This window comes from Indicator indicator, chromosome 36 (assembly GCF_027791375.1).
Source record: "Indicator indicator isolate 239-I01 chromosome 36, UM_Iind_1.1, whole genome shotgun sequence".
NCBI lineage: Eukaryota > Metazoa > Chordata > Aves > Piciformes > Indicatoridae > Indicator > Indicator indicator.
The window spans coordinates 376,880-401,677 of record NC_072045.1 but is presented as its reverse complement, the minus strand read 5'-3'; the positions used below and the strand labels follow the sequence as shown (position 1 = coordinate 401,677).

At 54.7% G+C, this 24,798-nt stretch overlaps 1 protein-coding gene across 3 annotated transcripts in view; it reads right to left on the bottom strand.

The window, feature by feature from the left end:
• Positions 1–22,788, bottom strand: part of TCF3 (transcription factor 3) — a 101,769-nt gene extending 78,981 nt beyond the window's left edge. For all 3 annotated transcript variants that reach the window (XM_054396258.1, XM_054396261.1, XM_054396260.1), the window contains exons 1-3: positions 22,770–22,788; positions 19,899–20,000; positions 10,207–10,279 (exon numbers count right to left, since the gene is read on the bottom strand). In XM_054396258.1, coding sequence (XP_054252233.1) covers positions 10,207–10,279; positions 19,899–19,973 — 148 coding nt within the window. In that variant the 5' untranslated portion in view covers positions 19,974–20,000; positions 22,770–22,788. The remainder of the gene's footprint in view (positions 1–10,206; positions 10,280–19,898; positions 20,001–22,769) is intronic.
• Positions 22,789–24,798: the final 2,010 nt, after the last annotated feature.

The following is a 24,798-nucleotide window of genomic DNA, read 5'->3' as shown; positions in this document are numbered from 1 at the left end:
CTGGAGGACTCACTGCTCCCTGGGTTGGAAGGGGGAAAAAACCACCAGAAACACACACAAAAAGAAGCCCCTAGCCCCCTTCCTGTGAAATGTGCACCCCTTCAGCCCTCGAGCCTAAGCACATCCCAAGACACAGACTGGGTCACATTTCCTAGAACCACAGATTCAGCTTGGTTGGAAGAGACCTTTAAGATCTTAGAGCCCAGTCCTTAACCCATCACATGGCCCTCAGCACCACACCTCCATGGCTCTGAAACCCCTCCAGGGATGGGGACTCCACCACTGCCCTGGGCAGCCTGGCCCAGGCCGTGACAACCCTTTCAGGGAATAATTTGTTCCTCATGTCCAACCTAAACCTCTCCTAGCACAACTTGAGGCTGTTTTGTCTCATCCTGTCACTTGTGAGAACCTCCCTGCAGCCTCCTCTCAGGGAACTGGAGAGAGCAATGAGGTCTCCCTCAGCCTCCTCTTCTCCATACTAAACACCCCCAGCTTCCTCAGCTGCTCCTCCCCAGCCCTGTTCTCCAGACCCTCAGTATCCTTCTTGGAGTGAGGGACCCATATTTGCCTCTCCCCAGCTGCTAGAGAAGCACTGAGCTGCTGTCAGAGGATCCCCACTGCCCCAACAGCTCAGCTGCCCTTTTCCTGCCTTTCCCAGGCTCACTCCTTGCATGTCCCCCAGACTCCAGCCCTGTTCCTGCTGGGACACCCTCGCTCTCAGCCTTGCTCTCAGCCTCGCCCTCAGCTTTGCCCAAGAATTCAAGGGTAGAAAAAAACAAATTTGAAGAGAGGCAACAGAGAAAGAGAGAGAGGAGAAGGGCTTCATGATCCATCCTCACTGCCAAGGTGCAGGAGAAGCAGCTGCCCAGGTGGGGAAGCTCTGGGAGCAGGAATATGCACCCCAGGACATGAGGATCAGAGCTGGAACCAGAGAGTGACACTGGATTAGGGACAGAGGCATGAAGATCTCTCCCTGCCATTTGTTCCCCCACCCTTGCCATTTCCTGCCACTCCCTGCCCCCAGCTCTCAGCCTCTCCAAGCCCTTTTCTTCCCAGCCCTGCTCTCTGTATCCTGGTTAACGGGAAAAACAGGGAGCAGAAAGGGGAGAGGAAGGAGAGCAGGAGCTTCCCGAAGGCAGGCACACAGAGCTGCTGTGGAGCACACCTGACTAGCACGTGGGAGCCCAACGCCACTGAAAGTCCTCCAGGCTCTGCTGCTGGGAAGCTTGAGGTGGCAGCACCCTGGGTGTTGCCCTGCAGCACCCTCCCACACCCCAGGAGCAGGAATGGAAACGCTCCAGGGGTGCAAGGAGCAGCAGGGAGCTGCAGGGATTGTCTGCTTCCAAGGCTGCCATCCCTCACGGGTTTGCAAGCCTGACTTGGCTATACTAAAGCTGATTCTTTAACTTTGATAATGGCCAAAAAGTCATTTTTACATGGAAAGAATCCTAGAATGGCTCAGGTAGGAAGGGACCTCAGAGGTCATCTCTTCTACCCCCCCTGCCATGAGCAGGGATATCTCCCAATTAGACTTGGGTTGCTCAGGGCCTCATCCAGCCTGGCCCTGAACACCTCCAGGGAGAAGCAGCCACAGCCTCCCTGGGCAGCCTGTGCCAGAGTCTCACCACCCTCACACTGAGGAACTTCTCCCTCAGCTCCACTCTAACCCTGCTCTGCCTCAGCTCCAAACCATTCCCCCTTGGCCTGGCTCTAGACACCCTCATGAGAAGTCTCTCTGCAGCCTTCCTGTAGGATCCCTTCAGGTACTGGAAGGCAGCTCTGAGGTGCCCCTGGAGCCTTCTCCAGGCTGAAGACCCCCAGCTCCCTCAGCCTGGCCTCACAGCAGAGCTGCTCCAGCCCTTGGACCTTGGAATCATGGAATGGTTTAGATTGAAAGGGACTTCCAAAGGTCATCCAGTTCAACTCCCCTGCAGCGAGCAGGGGCATCCTCCACATCCTTGTGGCCTCTTCTGGACTCGCTCCACCAGCTCTGTGTCCTTCTTATGCTGAGGACACCAGACTGGGTGCACTATTGGATGTGGGGGTCTGACAAGCACCTTGTTCTGCTTTAGCTCTTCAGTTGTGGTGGCTCTGTGTGCAGTGCCAGCCCTGCAAGCCCCACGCTGTGGGCACTCACACAGCCCTGGCACGAGCAGGGGGCAGGCAGCCTGAGGACCCTTCCTCGGCGCAGCTCCTCAAGATCAAGTCCCATATTGTGCACCTCATGTCTGCCTTTCAGCATCTATCAAAATAGCAAGCCAAGCCCATCACTCCCACCTCAGCAGGAGCAGAACATGTGGGAAGGAGAGGAGAACGTGAGACATCCTTGCTAATAAAAGCTCCTCCTTTCCTCACTGCCATGCGGCAGAGCAGCCGGAGCCTGACAGCGCGGCAAGGCTGCGCCCAGCTCTGCACAGCCCTGGCCTCCAGCAGCTGAAAGGCTCTTTTCCAACCTAAACCATTCCACAACCCTAAATTAGATGAGTCTGCTGCAAACTGGAGAAGAGAAGGCTCCAGGGAGACCATAGAGCAGCCTTCTAGTACCTGAAGGGAGCTTTGGACAAAGGTTTGGAGTGCCAGGGCAAGGGGTGATGGCTTGAGGCTGGAAGAGGCTTCAAGATGAGACATTGGGAAGAAATTCTTTGCCATGAGGGTGGTAAGGCACTGGAACAGGTTGCCCAGAAAGGTTGTGGATGTCCCCTCCCTGGAGACGTTCAAGGCCAGGCTGGATGAGGCCTTGAGCACCCTGGGCTGGTGGGAGGTGTCCCTGCCCATGGCAGGGGGTTGGAACTGGATGATCTTGAAGGTCCCTTCCAACCCAAACCATTCTGTGATCCTATGCATTAAGGAACCTTGCTTTAGATTTTTTATTGTAAAAATGAAAACAACAACAACAACAACAACAAAAACCAACCCAAACCCACCAGAGAGCCAAACTCATGCTGGGGAGGCAAAGGGGAACAGAGCTGTGGAGCAGACACCACACTCCTGGCCAGGCCTCCAGACCTTCCCCTCACCCAACCTGGGGAGCTTCTTCGTGCACACACAAAAGAATTAAATCTTCAAACAGCTCACCCATAGCACCAATTAAAGAGACAACCTCATCTCTCAGAGAATTTATTACTCTCAGTGCTGTTGCCACAGGTATCCAAGTTTGAAGGCTGTTTAAAGCAGCTTTCAAAGGGGGTTTGGACTCACCTCCCTCCAGGGAGAATGCTCTGGCTTTGTTCAGGCGACTGGAACTCAACATTTGCTACATGCACCAGCTTGTAGCTCTTTGAAAGCCTCCCTGCTCAGCCAGCTTCAGATGTCTTTTATGAACTAGCCCTGATCAAAGCAATTCCCTAAACAATGAGCCTCATCTCATCACCTCGCCAGCAAAAAAAGCGTTGAACAGATTTTGGGGGTGGAAATCACAGCACGGACCTGGAGGGGTCTAAACACACCTAAGAGATCATCACAGAATGGGTTGGGTTGGAAGAGACCTTCAAGATCATCCAGTTCCAACCCCCTTGCCATGGGCAAGGACACCTCCCACCAGTCAGGTTGCTCAAGGCCTCATCCAACCTGGCCTTGAACACTTCCAGCCTTGGAACCATCACAACCTCCCTTGACAACCTGTTCCAGTGTCTCACCACCCTCAAGGGGAAGAATTTCTTCCTAATGTCTCATCTAAATCCAGCTTCTTCCAGTATGAAGCCATCACCTCTCATCCTGTCACTCCATGCTTTTCCAAAAGATCCCTCCCCAGCTCTCCTGGAGTCTCTTCAGGTACTGCAAGGCCACCAGAAGGTCTCCCTGGAGCCTTCTCCTCTGCAGGCTGCCCAAGCCCAACTCTCTCAGCCTGGCTCCCAGCAGAGGGCTTCCAGCCCTGCCAGCATTGCTGTGGCCTCCTCTGGCCCTGCTGCACCAGGTCCCTGTCTGTGCTGTGCTGAGGGCTCCAGAGCTGCCCCAGCACTGCAGGGGAGGTCTCAGCAGAGCACAGCAGAGGGGCAGAATCCCCTCCCTGCCCCTGCTGCCCACCCTGCTGGGGATCAGCCCAGGACAGGGCTGGGGCTGGGCTGGCAGCAGTTGGTGCTGGCTCAGCTCCAGCTTTGCACCCCAAGCACCCTCAAGACCTTCCCCCCAGGGATGAGAGCTGCAGATCCAAGCAAGGGAGCTCCCACAAGCACAAAGCAGAAAGGAAAAGGCACTAATGGGGATTTCACTCAAAAAGGGAGGAAAACCAAAAAGTGATTCTTTTCCAGCAGAGCTTTTCTTTGTCACAAGCAGAATCATCTGTCTGGGGGACACTGCTTGGGCTCCTGTTTCAGCAGGACACAGACCTGGCATTGCAGAGCAGCTCTGAGGCAACAGGGAGGTGCTTCCACCCTCTCCTTATTAACCATGGATGCAAAGCACTGCTCATGAGCTGCTCCAGGAGGTAGAATCAAGGCTCATTTAGCTTGGAGAAGACCTTTAAGATCATAGAGTCCAACTTCTAACCCAGCACTGCCAGGGCACCACTAAACCATGGCCCTCAGCACCACATCTCCATGGCTTTGAAACCCCTCCAGGGATGAGGACTCCACCACCACCCTTTTGGGGAAGAAATTGTTCCTCATGTCCAACCTAAACCTCCCCTGGGGCAGCTTGAGGCTCTTCCATCTTGTTGCTTGTTACCTGGCAGAAGAGACCAACCCACACGTGGCTCCAAGCTCCTTTCAGGGAGATGTAGAGAGCAGTGAGGTCTCTCCTCAGCCTCCTCTTCTCCACACTAAACAACCCCAGGTCCCTCAGCTGCTCCTCACAAGACCTGTGCTCTGGAACCTCAACTCAATGTCCTTATTGGATTGAGAGGTCCAAAAATGACACAACCTTTTGCCTTGGGTTTATTTCCCTGCTCTGCTGAAGGGCACAGCCAGCACAGCCTGACCCAGCCAAGAACTCAAGGTGAGACCCCCATGGTCTCCAGGGAGACCTAACAGCAGCCTGCCAGTACCTGAAGGGGCTACAAGAAGGCTGCAGAAGGACTGTTCCCAAAGGCCTGCAGGGACAGGACGAGAGGCAGTGGTTTGAAATGAGAGCAGAGCAGATTTAGATTGGATGTGAGGAACAAGTTCTGCACCAGGAGGCTGCTGGAACACTACAACAGGTTGCCCAGAGAGGTGGTTGAGGCCCCGTCCCTGGAGATTTTCAAGGTGAGGCTCAACAGGGCTCTGAGCAACCTGCTCTAGTTGCAGACATCCCTGCTGCCTGCAGGGGGTTGGCCTGGATGACCTTTGGAAGTCCCTTCCAACCCAAACCATTCTCTGATTCTACAACAGCCCTGGCATTGCCCCATGCCACAGTGCCACCACCACAGCCTACGCTGCAAGGGAGACAATGAAACTTGTCAGCCTCCTGCCACCCCTGCAGCCTCCATGTCAATTACCAACGGTTCCCTCCATCTGAAATTTCACAGGAGCCCTTCCCTGCTAGAGGCAGAGTTTAATGAAGCTCGCTGGGAGGCAGCTCCTTGCTGATCAGATTAGTCATTTACGAACTATGACATGGAGGTGGAGGGGGGAGGGATGGAGGATGGAGGACAGGGCTTGAAATGTTTTTTTTGCTACTGCAAAGAATCAACAAAAGAGTTTGGGGAGGGGATGACAAAGGCAGAGCCTGGCAAGGACAAGGAGCAGAGCCTAGCGTCCCCCCCCTGCCCCAGCAGCAAGCGCCGCGGCTGGCGCTGGCAAACACCAGTTGCAGCACAAAGCCCCAGGAAGCCAAACTTCCCCGTGGTGACCTATATGTGCTATAAATGCTGCAGCCACGGGCTGCCTGACGTCAGCTCCAGCCTAGTGGCAATTGTTGGCTTACTCCTTGCCAAGAAAAGGCAAAGCGGAGGTGCTGAATTGTCCATGCGGCAGGGGAGCTAAACCAGTTCCTCCCCCGGTGCATTTAAGGACAGAAAAGGAGGGAAACAGTGGCAGAGCTTAAAATAAAAGCAGGAGACAAATATATAAAGGCAAAAAGGCTCTCAGAGCTGGAAGGTTTGCTTTAACACTTTGAATTTTGCTGGCCTTGGGAGAGGGAATTGTGTTCCTCTTCAGGAAGAGGCCACGGCAGGAGGCAGTGGCTTGGCCAGCGCAGATATCAGCTGAGATTCACAGGAGGCATTGGGTTGGAAGGGACCCTCAAAGGGCATCTTGCAGGCAGCAGGGACATCTCCAACCACAGCAGGCTGCCCAGGGCCACAGCAAATCTGATCTGGAATGTCTTCAGGGATGGAGCCTCAACCACCTCTCTGGGCAACCTGTTCCAGTATCTCCTCACCCCCACTCTGCAGAACTTCCTCCTGATGTCCAACCTAACTCTGCCCTGCTCCAGTTTCAAACCATTGCCCCTCATCATTTTCTCAGTGTGATTTTCTAGCAGCACTGTTTCAAAGGCCTCTTGCTCCCTTACTGACCAGCTGGACATCAAGAGCTGCTGCATTTCTGTGTCTGAAGAGGACCTACAGGAAGGCTGAGCAAAGACTGCTTCCAAGGTGACAGGATGAGGGGCAATGGTTGGAAATGGAAGGTTAGGGTTGGACTTGATGAGATCATCCAACTAAAATAATTATCTGATTTTATGAATTCACATGGCCAAAATCATAAAATCATAGAACCACAGAACTGTTGAAAACCTTTGATATCAAAGTGGCCTTCCAGTATCTGGAGGGGGCTCCAGGAGAGCTGGGGAGGGACTTTGGACAAGGGCTGGGAGTGACAGGACCAGGTGCAATGGCTTTGAGCTGGGAGAGGGGAGACTGAGACAGGAGATGAAGAAGAAATTATTGAGAGTTAGGGTGGAGAGAGACTGGCACAGGCTGCCCAAGGAGGTTGTGGATGTCCCCTCCCTGGAGGTGTTTAAGGCCAGGTTGGATGAGGCCTTGAGCAAGCTGGGCTGGTGGGAGGTGTTCCTGCCCATGGCAGGGGGTTGGAACTGGATGGTCTCTAAAGTCCCTTCCAACCCAACCCATTCCATGACTCTATGATCACCAAGTCCAACCTCTCACCTAGAGCTCAGTGCCACCTCTGCTGCTAAGCCACTGCCACTAAACCACATCCCTCAGCACCACATCCACACCAATTTTTGTGACACATGAGACCATCAGTTTATTACCTTGGGGTTGCCACAACAACCCTCACTGATGAGATCCTGGCACTGTGGTGCACATCACCCAGCCAAGACTCAAGGGCACTGGAGTCTCATTATGCTTTCCAGGCTGAGGGATGGATGCCTTCCAGATGCAGGGAAGTGCTGCACCATCTTTGTCAGGGGTGTGGGACATCAATTGAACAAGAGTCTGACACACATGAGGCACACTAAGGATGCAGCCCAGTTCTTCCTGCAAGGCAAGAAGATTTAGGGATCTAATCTCCAGGTGCAGATCACAGCATGGCTGCACAGCCCTCAGCAAGTCAGGCTTCCCAGATCCAAGGACCATCTGCTCTTCACCCTCTGACCACCCCGGGGGCTGGTGAGGATTCAACTTCAAATCAAAGTGTGCTGGCAGGCTGGGGATGCCTTTGGGAGTAGACTAGAGACTGACCACGCTTTGCTCTTACTGAGTGAATGAAGCTCAACCAATGCCAACAAACTATGAAACCAATCACTAGGCACTGTTTAGGACTTAGCTTAAGACACTTTGGGTCCTTCTGGGACAGACTTTGGAGCAAGGCCTGTTGGGAGAGGACAAGGGGAGATGGTTTGAAACCAAAAGAAGAAAATTCAGACTGGAATGATAGACAAGGCTGATACTTGGCATTTTGGGTCCAGAGGAGGCCACAGCAATGCTGCAGGGCTGGAAGCCCTCTGCTGGGAGCCAGGCTGAGAGAGTTGGGCTTGGGCAGCCTGCAGAGGAGAAGGCTCCAGGGAGACCTTCTGGTGGCCTTGAAGGGCTGAGCAGAAAGCTGGGGACAGACTTTGGAGCAGGGCCTGTTGGGACAGGACAAGGGCAGATGGTTTGAAGCCAAAAGAGGAAGATTCAGACTGGTGAGAAAGAGAAATGTTTGACCCTGAGGGTGCTGAGAGCCTATCCCAGGTTGCCCAGAGGGGTGAGAGCTGTCCCATGGCTGGCACCAGTGCATGTCAGGCTGTTTGGAGCTCTGAGCAACCTGCTCTGGTTGGGGATGTCCCTGCTGACTGCAGGGGTTTGGACTGGATGAGCTTTAAAGGTCCTTTCCCACCCATCCCATCTTGTGACTCTCTAACAGGCCTTATCCACCCCCCTGCATGGCACAGCAGCCAGAACTTCACTGCAGTCATTCACCAGCACAAACCCATCTCCAAACGTTCAGGACCAGAAATAAGTCACAAAACCAACAAACAAACAAAACTTGTCCCCAGCTCTCTAAAGGTGAGGCCAAGGACGACTACCCAACGGATAACTTTGTTGCAAGAGCAAAACACTTGGCCTAAACCAAGCCCCAGAGCTGCATTTCAAAGCCAAGATGCCCATGGCAGGGGTGAAAGAGCCACCAGAGAGACCTGGAGAGCAGCAGTTGTGCAACTGCCTTCAGTTGTATAACATCAGCCCTCTGTTTTCATCAACTGCTCAGAGCCAGACTCAGACAGCAGCAGCCCAGAGGAAGGGTGGTGTCAACATTACCTTTCACTCACCCGAGAGAAAAGGAGGAGGAGGAGGAGGAGGAGGAGGAGGAGGAAGGGGCAGAGGTTCTCTGTCGTTTGTGCTGCTGCAGAGCCAAGCGGAGGGGGTCCGGCCACGCACCGCACAGCCCTGCTCCCAGCCTCTCCTGGCTGGCCAGCACCACAGACCCTGCAGCCAAGCAGCCTCTGAGAGGAAACTGGGAGCTGCTCCACTGCTCTCCTCTGGCCAGCGTGTCCTTTATGGATGACTTTAACAGCAGGAGTCACACAGGGGAACGCTGACTGCAGAGAGCAGCTTCCATCTGGCTCAACCCGAGAGCTGTCTCCCCCTCAAATTTCCTCCAGCACCCACTCACCAGCTTCCCTCCCTGTGAAAATGTCTGCTCAAAACCATCTTGACACGCAGCTAAGCAGCCCCATCTGAAAGCTGCACAATTTCCCTGCCTCAAAATGGCAGGAGCAGGGCAGAGCACACCACTCCCACCCCAGGGCAGCAGGTTTCCCCCCACAGGAGCTGCCCCACAGCACTGTGGCATCAATATTGTTACCCAGAAATCCCACCACAGGCTCTGGGATGCTTCCCAGTGCCAGGGCACAGCCATTCCACATGGCCAGGAGTTTCTCTGGACAGCTCAGGGCAGGGAAGGTCAAGTTTTAACCATTCTCAAGGCATCAGCATGTTCCAGCAAGAAGGGCAAATGAACTCAACCTCCTGCATGCCAGGGGCTGCGGCCAGCCGGGCACGGAGCGGCTTCCCTGGGCATCAAAAGCCTGGCAGGGCACCACGCCATGCCCAGCTGGGGAATTCTCCACTCCAGCCTCAAATGCCCCAGCACCACATCTCCCAGACAGACACCCAACACCAGGTGCCCTCCAGCCAGGCTCCTATCACTGCCAATCGCCAACCTGCTCCTCCTGCAGGTCCCCACGGCCCTTTGATGTCAGATGGGCAGAGATGTGGCCACTCAGCGTGTCTGGGGAGTGGGACCAGCTGCTGGCTTTGAGGGCAAGGTGGGACAGGCAACAGCACCCCAAAACCGCAGCCAGGTTCAGCTCTGAGTCTGCTGAAAGAGCTCCAGCCATGCTTGCTGCCTGCCGGCCTGCAAACCAGGAGGGCTTTGCAAAGGTCCTGCTGGGAACACAAAGATCCCAGCCAGGGAGCTGCTGGAGGGGCTGAGTGGAGAAAACTGCACCAGAGCCTCCATGTGGGACAGCTGAGCCTCAGGAACTAATCACCACCACCAGGACTTCTCAGTGACCCACAGCAGAAGTCTCCCAGTGCCTGCAGACAAGCATCCACCTAAGCAGCAGCTTAGCATTGCCTTCAGCTCTCAGACTGCTGCAGACAGACAACAACCTGCAGCTTCTTCACTGGACACTCATCAGCAAGAGCAGCTTTGCCCACCCAGAGACACATGGAGAAAATCATCCAGAGCAATCACAGCAGGCCAGCACCAAACACATAGAGAACACACAAATACAGAACCCCCCACCCTGGGTCCCTGGGAGCAAACACAAATTTATTGCCAGAAACATTGATGGTGCTAAGGAAAAAAAATAAATAATAAGAAATGAAGATGACAGTACCTGATCCTCCAAACTGAGTGCTTGCTAGGGTCGTGGGTCTGTTTTTTCCATTAGCCACTGGCAGGGGAAACATCTAGAAAAACAAGAAGATGAGAGAGAAAGGAAAGGAGAAGAGATTTGAGTGCGTTGGTTTTGCTGGGCTGCTGCTAAAGGGGGCAGGTGGGGCAGGCGTGGGGGAGGAAAGGGGGGAAGAGCAGCACTTGACTGATGCAAAAACCTTTCCTCCCCTTCTGTCCCTGCTCCTTAGATCAGCTGCAGGAGGGGCAGGAGCAGTGCAGCTGGGATGCAGGCACATTCCTACGTGCAGAGACTTCTTCTGTGTACACAGCCTGGCTGCTTCCCTAGGTGCAGCTGAAAGGCAGCCAAGGAGCAGCGTTGCTGTGGTCAAACCCAAGAGTTTCTGCCCTCAGTTATTCACCAAGGATCAGACTTGAGGGTGCCCGTGGAGGAAGGTTGACTCCATTCATAAAAAGCTATCTTATCAATGCTTGCAAATATCTGGGGGCCTGGGGGGGGGGGCAGGAAGGTGGGGCCAGACTCTGCTCAGTGGTCCCCAGTGACAGGACAAGAGGCAATGGGCACAAACTTGACCATAAGAAGTTCCATCTAAAGATGAGGAGGAACCTCTGTACTGTGAGAGGGCAGAGCTGTGGAGCAGGAAGCCCGGAAAGGTTGTGGAGTCTCTACCTCTGGAGCTTTTCAAGGCCTGCCTGGATGTGTTCCTGTGGGAACTGCCCTGGGTGACCCTGCTCTGGCAGGGTTTTGGACTGGATGGTCTCCAGAGGTCCCTTCCAGCCCCCACCATACTGGGATTCTGTGAAAATTACAACACCCCCAGAGCTCCTTGTACCCCACAACACCCACAGAAAGCCAGGCCTCATCCTGTGTCTCCCAGCACCCTGCAGTGCCTGGGAAGGACAAGGGCTGCCTGTGGGCTCTGGCTGGCATGGGCAGAGGTGGTTCAGCCACACACTTGAGTAATGCCTGACCTTGGTGCAAGGAGCCTCACACCAGCTATGGGAGGGAAGAAGCCTCCATAAAACCAGAGAGTTGTTTGGGTTGGAAAAGTCCTCCCAGATCATCTAGGATCATCAACCAGCAACCCAACCCTACCATGGGCACCAAACCATGGCCCCAAGTGCCATGGCCACCGCGTTCTTGAACACCTCCAGCAATGGGGACTCCACCACCTCCTTGGGCAGCCTGTGCCAATCCCTGACCACTCTACTCTGGCAACAAAGAAATTTTTCCTCCTCTCCAACCTAACCCTCCCCTGGCACAATTTCAGGACATTTCCTCTTGTCCTATCATCTGATCCTAGGGAGCAGAGTCCAACCCCCACCTCACTGCAACCTCCTCTCAGTGGGGGTTGTAGAGAGCAATGAGGTCTCCCCTCAGCCTCCTCTTCTCCAGCCTCACCCAAAACTCAGCTCTGGCAGTGCCATCACCTAACACAGCCCTGGGATGATGGGGGAGCAGCAGCACCAGGGCCAAAGGCACTGAACCCCCTGCTTAGAAAGATTCCAACATTCTTCTGTTTGGATCATCCTGGCTGCTTGTTTGCTGTACTGCTGCAGCTTTGGTATCCCAACTAATCTTCTGCTGGCAGAAAGCTTCCTCCAAAACACTGCAAACCTCCTCAGCTAACTTGTATAAATATTGTTAATCTAAGTTGGGAGGGTTTCAGGAGCTGTTATTTAAAATTTTATATGCACCTGCATGCAGCAGGCACCAAAGGAAAGGAAAAAAAAAAAAGCCAACAACCAACAACTCTAATTCTTCTCCACACAAATGAAGCTGCAGCCAATAAAACAACTGGTGGGAAAAGGCTGAGTGAATTAACATTTTAATATCCTTTTTACTACTCAGCTCGAGATACTTTCACCACCAAGTCATTTGAATTTTTATTATTTTTAGCTTTGCAACGTCTGAGCAACTCCTTCCCCCCCCTCCAAAAAAAAGAAAAAAAAAAAAAAGAAAGAAAGAAAAAAAAAAGTTTAATGCTTTGAAGATTTAAACAATGTAATGGCAGCAGCAGAGCCTAGAGAAAGGCTGCAGTTTCATGCCCTGACATAGCTGATGTCTGGCTGTGGTCAGAAACATTCCTTTGTACAAAACCCTCTGCCCAGCTTTGTTTTCACAAAGGCTGGGGAGGAAAAAACAAAACAAAACAACACAACAACAACAACCTGACAGTTAAATGTGGTAGAGATGCAAAGGGAGCAGTTAAGGAACCCAAAGTGCCACACAAACAAAGCACACAGGTTTGGGATGGATGCACAGCCTGCCTGTGCCAGGGCTCTGCACTCACATCCAGGTGTGGAGAGCATCTCAGTGCACAGCAGCCAGCCTGCAGCCACCTGGCCTCACCCTCAGCCATCCTGGCAGGAGGCTGCAGTCAGCTGGGGGTTGGTCTCTTCTCCCCAGGATCAGTTGATGGAAGGAAACACTGGCACAGGTTGCCCAGGGAGGTGGTGGAAGCCTCAGCCCTGGAGGTTTTTAAGGCCAGGCTGGATGTGGCTGTGAGCAACCTGATCTAGGGTGAGGTGTCCCTGCCCATGGCAGGGGGTTGGAACTGGATGATCCTTGAGGTCCTTCCAGCCCTGACAATTCTATGATTCTAGGAAATGGCCTAAAATTGTGCCAGGAAAGGTTCAGGTTGGAGGTGAGGAAAATTTCTTTGCTGGAGGAGTGGTCAGGGCTTGGCACAGGCTGCCCAGGGAGATGGAGGAGTCCCCATCCCTGGAGGTGTTCCAGAACTGTGTGGCCATGGCACTTGGGGCCATGGTTTGGGGGCCATGGTGGGGTTGGGTTGCTGATTGAATCTGATGATCTTAGGAGGCTTTTCCAACCCAAACAATTCTCTGATCCTGATCAATTTTATGATTTCTGGAACTGGCTGTCCAGGGAGGCTGTGGATGCCTCCTCCCTGGGGGTGCTCAAGGCCAGGCTGAATGAGCCCTTGAGCAGCCTGGGCTAGTTGAGAGGTGTCTCTGCCTGTGGTGAGGAGGTTGGAGTCGATGAGCTCCGAGGTCTCTTCCAACCAAAGCCATTCCATAGAATGACCACCCCTCATTGCCTACACCCTGGCACTGCTAGGGTGCTCCTGTTGCAACCCTCCATGAGGCTGCTCCCAGAATCACAGAACATCTTGGGTTGGAAGAGACCTTCCAGAGCATCTAGTCCCATTTTCAACCCAGCACTGCAAGGTCACCACTGAACCATGGTCCTAAGCACCAGGTCCACACACTGTTTAAAAACCTCCAGGGATGGTGACTCCACCACAGCCCTGGCCAGACCATTCCAATCTTTGAGAACCCTGCCAGTGAAGAAATATTTCCTGATATGCAGCCTGAACCTCTTCTGGGGTGGGCTCCAGAGTCACTTGGGGTGGCCCAGCAGCTCCCCCATCCAATGGGCCTTGTTTCTTCAGGCAGTGGGGCTGGGAAATACTACCACCAAACCCTCACAACATCAAAGACTTGCAGCCTCCTTGTCTCTGCACAGCTACAGGTTTTTCCTGCCCCCTCTCCTGTTGTGGTCTGCAAAGATCTCTAAAATCACTAAAAATGGACTTTACCTGGTGGATCCCATTTGGCCTGTGCCCACTCCCTCCCCTCTTAAGGTAGGAAAGAGGATTAAGTGGCTACAAACTCCCTTTCCAAGGTAGGGAAGAGGATTCAGTGGTGCCAAACCCCCACTTCCAAGGTAAGGAAGAGGATTAAGTGGTGCCAAACCCCTCTTCCAAGGTAGGAAAGAGGATTCAGTGGTGCCAAACCCCTCTTCCAAGGTAGGGAAGAGGATTCAGTGGTGCCAAACCCCTCTTCCAAGGTAGGGAAGAGGATTCAGTGGTGCCAAACCCCCCTTCCAAGGGAGGGAAGAGGATTCAGTGGTACCAAACCCCTCTTCCAAGGTAGGGAAGAGGATTCAGTGGTGCCAAACCCCTCTTCCAAGGTAGGGAAGAGGATTCAGTGGTGCCAAACCCCCCTTCCAAGGTAGGGAAGAGGATTAAGTGGTGCCAAACCCCCTTTCCAAGCAGGCAAGATTTCTGCCTGTGTGAGCAGGAAGGGCTGGGATGTGCTCATGGTATTGAGCAGCACAAAAAAAAAAAAAAAACAAACAAGGCAACAACCACCCCCACAAAAGCCCTGCTGGCTCTTTTTCAGCAGCACTTCTTCTTCATACTTTGCTGATGCTGAAAACCCCCCAAGGTCTGAGTGGCAAGTGCAGGTGGAGCAAATGAGCAGATTTCTTCCATTGTGCAACCAGAGCTTTCAACTTCTGCAGAAGAGCTGCTGTGGTGTTCCCCCCCACACCCTCTACCACCGGCAATCCCCAGCACGCCCCCGCACCCGGGGGATGCCCTCTTGCCCTCCCCACCTCCCTGCCTGCTACCAGAGAGGCTTCAAGACTGATGCAACACCTTCCTGCACTCCCTCCCCAAGGGCCTGAGGAGTCACAGACCCCTTTTCCACCCCGAGGCAGGTGGGGATGTCAGAGCAGGGTGATGCCAGCATGGGAGGGGGGGATCCCTGGGTCACCCCTGGCCTCAGTACCAGGGTTTGTCTCTTCTCACTTGTCAGCTCCAGGAAGTGTTTTGGGTTTTTTTGTCTTCTGCCAGTTTGTTTTTCCACCGTGGTGTGGGCTGAGGCTGGCTGGGTGCTGCCTGCAGAAGCCCAACACCAGTCATAGGTGAAGTGCTGGCTGCCTTCGCTGGCCTGTGCCAGGCAAAGTTCAGCCACCCACTGCCAATTTCCTTTCTGCTTTTAAATGCTGCTTTCAAAATAAGTGGGCAGGGAGGCAGGAGGCGAACCAGAGCTGCCACATACCCTGGGGAGGGACCCAGGCATGGGGCAAGGACCCAAGCAGAAGCATCTGAGGAATTGCCATTGGGTCATTCCCTGGCTTTTGTTGGGTTTGAATCATGTAGATGTAAAGGGTTATGTCAAACTCTCCCCCCTGCCCCCCATCTTAAGCTGCTGTCTTTGGTTTCTCAAGCCCTACCTCCAGCCTGCCCAGCAGCTGACCACAACTTCTGCATACCCTCCTATCTCAATTTCCACTCCTCCCAAAGAATTTCTTCTCCCAGGTTAAAAGATGCAAATCCAGGGCATGGGAAGATCCAAACACCCTCAGCCACCACCGTGGAGGCTCCAGATAAGAGACCTCATACTGCCACCAGCCAGCTTGTAAGCAAGAAGGGGAATTTGCCAGACACAAGGAACAGCAATCAAGCAGCATTTCATTTATTGTGGACCTCTAGCAGTGCATCAGTGTTTTCAAATTAAATAGCTGTTTTCACTTCCTCCACTCTCCCACCTCATGAACTCCAGGCTGAACTCAAAACCTGAAGTCTATTTTGCAGCGTGGAAAGTATCCAGCTGCTAATTCAGGGAGAAGAGGGAATTCAGCTCAATATCCATTGCCAGCGGGATATTTCATACGTGTTCATTTAAGACTAAACCCTCCTCACTACAGCCCCAAATGTCCACTGTGGCCTGAAGTCAAACTTTACAACTGCTTCACTCTAAACAAAAGCAAAAGTTTTATCAGGAGAAACCAGGAGCTGTGCCTTGGCCGGAGCAGGGCACAGGGCGCAGCTTCAGCATCCCCCAGCACATCAGAAGCAGCAGCAGTGAGGACAGGAGGATTGTGCTCCAGCCCTGCTTGCTGGAAACCCTCTGGTTTTCAGCCCCTGCTCGCTGGGAGCAGTTTGGTTTCCACCCCCTGCTCGCTGGCTGGAGCCGCCAGGGCTGGCGTGCAAGGAGAGCAGCCACTCGCTGAGGCAGATCCGATCTGACTGCTCAAGCCTCTGCCCACTCTGCAACGACTCACAGAGCTAGAAACCCACCCTGACAAGCAGCAGCCCCGCAGCATATGGTTAATACTCTGCTAATAATCATGGCTGTTAACAGCATTTCACTTCTGCCAGAGCCCTGGGCTGGCACGCAGCCGCCTGCCTCTATCTAGCTTGGCAGGCGTGCTCTGCGGCACGGACAGGTCCCCAGCCCCGAAGCCTGCTCCAGCCCAGCTCTCCCAGTGCTCTCCCAGCATCCCAGACTGATGAGGACACCCTCACAGCACCTCCCCACCACACACCACTGCAGGGCTGGGACACCTCCCGGGACACCCACAGCAGTTCTGGGCATCTCTGGATGGCACAGACCAAGGGCAGCTCCACAGACTGGCTGGGTTGGGTTGGGTTGGAAGGGACCTTAAAGGTCATCTAGTTCCAGCCCCCTGCCAGGGGCAGGAACACTTCCCACCAGTCCAGGTTGCTCAAGGCCTTGAACACCTCCAGGGAAGGGGCATCCACAACCTCCCTGGGCAACCTGTTCCAGTCTCTCCCCACCCTCACTCTCAACAATTTCTTCCTCATCTCCAGTCTCAATCTGCCCTCCTCAAGCTTCAATCCATTCCCTCTCATCCTATCACAACAAGCCTGTGCCCACGGGGCTGAGCTACCAGGCCAGGGGATAACACACCAAAACCCAAGCCTAAGAAATGGGCTAAGCCAGCAACTGGGCTCTACGGGCAGGATTCATTTTCCAAAGCTCTCCTCTGGATCTGCAAGGCCTGGAGTCCTGCCAGGAAGCAGTGGTGAGAGCAGCTTACAAATTACCTGCACTTTGGGGCAATTATTAAAGACAATTTGTTCCAAGGTAGAGGGAAGCAAGCATGCTGCCATGCACAGCCCAAACCAGCCCTCAGACAGCAGAGCTGGGGTGGGCTCTGCTCCTCACCTGCACCTTGCAGACCCCTCTGATTTCAACCCTTGCAAACCCCTCTGATTTCCACCCCTTTCATTCCCTGTGCCACTGCAAACTACACTGGCACAAAGCCTCGGGCAAGCACCTGGCAGCTCAGGAACTACACAATGCCTTTATTTATTGAAGGGCTGGAAGGCCAATTTAGATCATCTCACACCACCCTGCCTTCTACTGACCCCACAAGCACCCCTCTGACCATCTAACTCAGTTAGAGCCAGGCCTGAAACTCCACTCAGTGCCCAGCAAGACACAGCACTGAGCTGGACCCCACAGACTGCAGGGGTTGATATTTCCCCAGAAAAAAAGTAATAAAAATCCTGATCTAAAGGAAATGGTTTCAGATGCTCAGAATCTCTCACTTCCAGATCCTCTCCTGGAGAGTATTACTGGAGCAGAGCTTCACTCACAGATTGCATTGGGTTGGAAGGGGACCCTCAAAGGGCATCTTAAACAACCCCCTGCAGTGAGCCCCCTCCAACTAAATCAGCCTGCCTGGGGCCAGCTTGAGTCTGACCTTGAATGTCTACAGGGATGGGACCTCAACCACCTCCCTGGGCAACCTCTTCCAGTGTCTCCCCAACCCTCACTGTGCAGAACTTCCTCCTGATGTCCAACCAAAACCTTCCCTGCTCCAGCTTCAAACCATTGCCCCTCGGCCTATCCCCACAGGCCCTTCTGAATATCCCCTCCCCAGCCTTCCTGTAGGCCCCCTACAGATACTGAAATACAGCTCTCCATATTCAAAGAAAAACAGAAATACACTTGGAAGAGGGAGGTCAAACTGTCTGCAGGGGAGAGCAAGGCAAGAGCAACCCAAGGAGCAGCCTCTTCGACAGCCCCACACTGGGCACCACAAGCTTGTCATGCCAGGGTGAAGCCCAGCTACTAGCTAGGAAGGGAAGCTTCCCATGGTAGCCACTGATCCTTCAGCAGGGCTGTGAATATTCCCTTTATGCAAACTCAGAGCAGGGTGTGTGTGTGTGCAGAGAGGAGGGTTTGTGAAACAGCTCTGGCTCAAATCCAGGCTGCGTCGGAGCCCAACTCATCCTGGAGGGAACATCTTCCAGTCCCTGGCAAATGACATCTGCAGGCCCTGACCCTGCTGCATGCAGCCACCCTTGCTACTGCTGCTCATGGAGCCTTACCCAAACCATAGAACCTGATCATTCCCAGGGCTACACCAGGGTAAAAGTGTTGGAACTGAACCCAAACTCATCCATTTAGGTGCAGACTAATCTCCACGGACAGAGACAGTGGTGTAGAGAGGGAAGAGGTCACGACCCCTCCAGGGAACACAACTCTGAGCATGCAAATAAGGGTTTTTAAATCTCTAAGCAGAGAGTGGGAGTTGATTTTTATCCAAAGGGGGAGAAAAAAGCAAAGCAGGAGCCCTGCAGCCCTGGCCAGGGAGCAGACTTTGGGTTACTGGCCCAAAGCGCAGTTCCAAACCAGGCACTCCGGGGTTCAGGAGATGGAAATCTCCAGGACTGCTGCCCACCCACAGGACCTCTGAGATGACAGAAGGACAAACTGCCACAGCACTGCTCCCCAGCAAGCCCTGAACATAGCCCTGGGTTGAAACCCTTCAGTTCCTCTCCCAATCAGGCTGCTGTGGAAACACATCACTGGCAAAATTACTGTCAATAACAGAACCAGCTGGCCAGCACAAGCATGAAACTGGGAGAACTGGTGCAGAATTGCTCGTGGGGACTGAGAGACCCTACCACCAACTGCCCCACAGCACAGAGCCCTGCAGAGGACTGGTTTTATCCCCAGCAGCACAAAAATATTCATTTCCCATCACTAAACCTTAGCACTCGGGTACACAAAGTCGGATGAGCCTCAGCACTTCCCACAGGCCTAACAGGCATCAGTGGGTGCCCCCAGTTCTGCCACCAACTTCCCCACTCTACTCCTTTCTTCTCCAGGGGGCAAGAAAATCAACCTAGAGAGGCCATGGGCTGGGTGACCTGGGACAGCCCAGAGCCACAGCAGTGCCACTCGTGGTTATTCCTCCTCACAGAGGTGTTTGGGTTTTGGTTTGTTTTTTTTTTTTTTTTTTTCTATCTTCACAGCAGTTTTCTTATCTAGAAAGCAAGACACAGACTCTGAGGGCCCTGCGGGTGAAGCACACAGCAGAGGAACCCAACAGCAAGTCACTTGCTTCTGAACACAAAGTCTCCCCTCCACAAGTCACCTGCCCACGACAGCCAGCACTGGGGCAGCAACCTGCCAGGGGCTAAACTTCACTCTGCCACAACCAGAAGGGACCTCTCTTGCCACCCCGAGCTCTGCACACCCTTCAGGAGGAAATCTTAGGTCCTGGTTCTTTGAAAATAAACAGCTCCTAAAGGCAGCTGAAGGTTTCCAGGATACAAAAGAGCAGAGTGTGTGGAATACAAGTGTCCAACTGCTGCAAAAATAATGTGCTGGAGAGCTTGGATACATTTCAAACTGTGACAAAATAACCTGTGGGAGCAAAAGTTTAATGGTCTGTAGCTGGGGAAGAGGAGAAGAAGAAAAAAAAAAAGCCTGGTTAATCGGCTACTGAAGTTACAGCTTTCAGACACTCACCCAGCCCACGGCACAGACAGCATTTAAACAGAGGACACTCAGAATCCTTTACGTATCCCGTTCGAAAAACAAGCCCCAACCCACCTCTCTGTGCTCCTGATGCAAGGTTTTGGGGTTTTTTGGGGGGGGAGAGGAAGGGATGAGGAGGGAGAGGAAAGGCTGAAGCATGGGTTTAACTTGAAAGTAAACAAGTTGCAGCACATGTGCACAGGCACACACAAACAGGGCACATCTGAAACCCATCACGTCCAATTTACAGGCTCCCATTTCCTCCCTTCTGCAGCTCCAAAACACCGCACACAGGCACAGCCCCGGGGCCTTTAAAGCCCCCCGGCAGCGCTCTCTTACCATACTGAAGTCCAGCAGGTCACTGAGCTCTTTGTCTGTCCCAACTGCAGCCATTCTCTGCTGCTGCTGATTCATACTCCCACAGACTCAACAGTGGCAGCCCTAGAGAAAGCGAGGGGGAGGGGAGGGAGGGAGAGAGAGAGAGAGCAAGAGAGAGAGATTTTAATGACTAGAGCAAACTACCCACCCCATTGATGAATATTTTAAAAAGACAGAGCCAGGGAGAAAAGGGGCAAGGGAAGAAAAAAACCAAATATCCCCAGCACGTCTCCAGCAGCCAAATCCTGGGCTCAGAGAGCACACTCAGAGTCCTCACATAGCACCCAGAGGCAGGAACAAGCACTCTATTGACCAGGCACACACTTGTATGTTAGTTTTTTGCTGCCAATTCCACTAGTTCAGGCCAATTCTGTTCCTGGCGTGTGGCAAATGAAGGGGAAAAGAAAAAAAAAATAGGGGAGAGGAAAAAAACAAAAAAGTCAACTCATTTATCAAAGGGTTCAGGCAAGTTATCACTCAGGCGCTTGTCTGGCTTGGCTCACCCCCTTCTCCTTCCCCCACACTCCTCCCTGCAGGAGCCTCTCTTGTCCTTGTCTAGTTTTGTTTAAAAGGAGAAAAAAAAAAAGGAAAAAAAAAAAAAGAAGTCTGATCTTAGGCCTCTTTCCTTCGGGTTGCTGAGCACCTGCAGCTGCGTTTTCAGGGGGTGAGTTTGGGGGATGCCCAAGCCAGGCTGCAGTCAGTGAGAAGCGAACTTCACTGCTCACAAGAAAAAAAAATATAAAAGGGGATTGGAAACAAAACCAAAGCGAAAAACAAAACAAAACAAAAAAAAAAAAAAAAGAAGAGAAAAAAAAGAAAACCACCACACCAAAAAACAACCAAACTGTTTGCAAAGTGTTTTGCAAAAATAAAGCCCTCCAGGGCAACTTTGCAAGACAGGTAAATATTATTCTTCCTATTTTTTTTTTCTTTTACGAAGAGATTGATTTTTTTTTTTTTTTTTTTTGGCCAGCTTGCTAGGATAGAAAAATATTTCTTTGGAAGGGAGGAAGAGAGGCCTGGGAGGAGATAAAAAGATTCCCTTTTTTTTTTTTTTTCCCTTCATTTGGCCTTTTTTTTTTTTTAGGCACTCATTCATGGTTACAAAGGGCAGCTGGCCAATAAATTTAACTCATTAATCATAAGGCTTAAAAAAAAAAAGAAAGAGAAAACTCCACACCATCCACAGAGTTTGGAGGAGGCAGGGCTCAGGCTTCAGCCACCACATTTCAATGAAGTTTTGCATTAACAAAAAAAAAAAAAAAAAAAAAAAAAAAAAGGCTAAAATCAGCCCAATGTGTAAAATCCTTCAGCACAAGAAAAAATACAGCCAGGAGATATTTTTTTGGTTTTTTTTTGGGGGGAGTTTTAGTCTTTTTTGGTCTTCAAAAAGCTTTTTCTTTAAGTGTCACCCATGCAGCTGGGCAGTATTTTAAACGCAACTTTACCAAGCTCCTGCTTTGGCCGCCCCAGTGGTGTCAGGGGAAATGAGATCGTCCCTGTTCGAGCCCTGTACCCCCGAGGAAGGGGGGACTGAAGCATCACTCCAGCAGCGCCCTCCCCCAAGCCCCAGCAGTTCCCCCAGACCCCGGCAGCCCTGCCAAGCTCTCGGACAACTTCAACAATACACATTCCCCACCCCAAATTCACTCCGGCCTTTTATTTTTATCCCTCTCTCCCCTATTTTTAACTCCAACCCAGGGAAGCAGCGCCCGGACCGGGCCCGGGACGCGCTTTACTCCCCCCCGGCAGCACAAAGGCCGGGCAGAACTTGACCCGGCAGGCACAGGGGGCGGCCGGGGGGGCGCCGGCGCTGCCGGGCTAACGCGCAGCAGATGTCCGTTCTCCCCCCGTCCCGCTCGGGTTTCCTCAGCGGGGCCCTGCGGCAGCACCTTCTCGCCTCGGACAAAGGCTCGGCCGCCCCGAGCTGCTCCCGCTCCCGGATCCCTCAACTCCAGGCGCGGCCTGAGCAGCCCGGGACACGCCGCGGGCCCAGCCAGGCCGGTCCGGTCCCAAGGGGGCCCGCTCGGGCCGGACCGGACCGCAGCGGGTCCGACCGAGCCGCACCAGGCCCAAGTGGTCCCAGCCGGGCCGGGCCTCGCTCGCCCGCCCCTTGCCAGGCCTGGGGTCCCAAGGGGAGGGGGATAGTGCTAAGTGGGCAGCACCCCCACGCTGCGGGAAGGGGACGAAGCGGGTCGCTGCCCCCCAGGCCGCTCCCCCGTGCCGTAAGAAAGGGATCTCGGGGGCTCCCCCCGCGCCGAGAGGAGGAGGAGGCCGAAACGAGCCCCCGCGGGCCTCCTCCCTGCCGTGGGTGGAAGCGGGCAGCCCCCACGCCGCGGGGGGAGGCCGGAGCAGTCTCCCCCGCTCCGCCAAGTCCCCCAACTTTTGCAGACCGGTGCCGCGACCCAAGAGCAGGGACGAGGAATCCCCGGGGGCGGATACATCCCGGCCCAAGGGTGGCGGAGCGGGTGTGTGTAGGAAGGGGGTGCCCGGCTGAAGTTTGCAGCAGGACGGGGAACCGGCTCCCGCCCTCCCGGGGATGGAGGGAAGCGCGAACCGCCCGCAAGCGTGGGGACCCCCCCAGCACGGCCCGTTCGCTGCCCGCCCACCCACTCCCCACCTCCCCCGGCCCAGACAAACTTTGCCGAGAGCCGACGGCGCGGGGGGGACAATGGAACCGAGCCCCGTCCCGGGGCAGCGCCGGTGGAGGGAGGAAGCGGGCGGGCAGTCGATGCCCTGCAGCTGGAGCACCGGCGAGGGGAAGGGGAACGCGTCCGTATTTTTCATTATTTTATTTGTTTTTATTATAATTATGATGATTTTTTTTTTTACCTGTTCCGGGGCAGGCGCGCACCCCAGGCGGGGGGAGGGGAAGCGCATGAAGATCCCGCGAATACCAGGGCGGGCAGCGAGTACCGGGCACCGGGCGGCGGCCGCGGCGCCCAGGGCCGGCGGGCGGCGGCGGCGCCTATTGTTCTCGCGCCGCCGGCGGATACAATGTAACGAAGCGGCGCGATCGCCCCGCACCGGGCGGCGCGTGCGCCTCGGCCCGCCCCCGCCTCCGCCTCCCGCTGCCTCCTCCTCCTACTCCTCCGCCCGCCCCGCAGCTTAGCACTGCTGCTGCTGGTACGGCCGCGGCCGCTCCGCCTCCTCTTCCTGCCGGCCCCGCCGCTGCTGCTGCTGCGCCCACCGGCCTCGCTGCCTCCGCATGGTCCCCCCGCAGCGGCAGCGGCTGAGACGCGGCGCCCCCCGCTTCCCCCGCCTCACCCCGCTCACGCCTCCCGGGCTCCCGCCCCCTGCGTGCTGCAGCGCCTTCCCTTCCCACAAACAGTCACGGTTGTATCCATCCGCCCGCCCGCATAAGCAGCAGGTGGTGGGGACAGCGCTGCGCCCCACGCACGTCGTGCTGCTGTGAGGAGAAGTGCAGCAGCTGCTGAGTGACGGGGAGGGGCCGACGTGGCGGAGCGGGCAAGGGACTGCGGGGGGGGCACCCCTCGAAGGGGGAACTATGTTTTCTAGCGGAGGGGGACGACAACGGGATTCTGAGCAAACCGTACCGACACGGGAGCTCCGCGCGATGGACTGATAAAGCCACAGGGCGCCATCCAACAGCAAGGCTTCGCGGCTCTGAGTGGCAAGTGCTAGAGCCAATCAGAATGCGTCTTGTGCGGGTTCCCGCCCACCGAGCGCGGGGGGCGTGGCGGAGGCCGGGGGCGGCCGCGGCTGCTGGTTCACGTCGCCGCCTGCAGCTCCCCCCACGCCTGGCTGGTGGGGCCCCCGCCGGGGTCGGGCGGCTAGCGCCGGGTGGGCATTTCTACGAAGGCCGGCGGCGTTCCGGGAGTGAGCTCCCCCCACCTCGGTAGCTTCCTCCTGGCCTCTTCCGTCTCTCGCCGAGGCGTTGCTTTACCCAGTGCTAGAAAAGCCCCGGAGGGACCAGCCCTGGCTCTTCATAGGAGCCGCGGCCTGGCCCTGTCGCCCCCTCGGGATGTCCCGGGTTCCACTGGCCGTGCTAGGGGAATCGATCAGGGCAGCCCAACCGCCCCTGGACCAGACCCACCGGTGCGGAGAGAGCTGTACGAGGCCTGCGGGCAGTGGTGCCTGTGCTGCCCACACCGGCCCCTGGCATCCCCGGCTGGTTTTGTGGTGCAGAGTCCTTCGCATCTTCCCGCCTGTTCCTCCGTCCGGTTCAACCCCGCAGCTGGGTGCGGGCACTTAGAAGCCGGGCGGCAGGAGCTTTGTATCAAAGGTGCCGACTGGGCAGCGCTGGAATCCTGTGTAACAGTGCCCTGTGCCTGCCCAGTTCAGTTCAGGTGAGGGAGGCTGCTGCTGGGTGGAGTATTCCCCAGAATCCCAGCGTGGTGGGGTTGGAAGGGAGCTCTGGAGATCATCCAAGTCTAATCCTGCTGAAGCAGGGCACCCACAGCAGCTTGCCTAGGAGCACAATGCCCAGGGGGGGTCTGGAAAGTCTCCAGAGAAGGAGACTCCACAACCTCTCTGGGCAGCCTGCTCCAGGCCTCCAGCACCCTCACACCAAACAACTTTCTCCTCCTGTTCAGATGGAATCTCCTGTATTCCCGTTTGTGCCATTTACCCCTTGGCCTGGCCCTGGGCACCACTGAGCAGAGTCTGGCCCCAGCCTCTTGCCCCCCACAGCTCCTTTGTCTCTTGCTGAGCATTGCTCAGCTCCCCTCTGGGGCTGTTCTCCTCCAGGCTCTCAGCCCCAGGGCTCTCAGCCTTTGCTCCTCACAATGCTGCTCCAGACCCCTCCAGACCCCTCAGCAGCTTTGGATCCTCCATTTCTGTGGTGCCCAGGCAGCTGCTTCACCATGGCGTACACTTGCTTGGTGCCTCTTTAAAATGC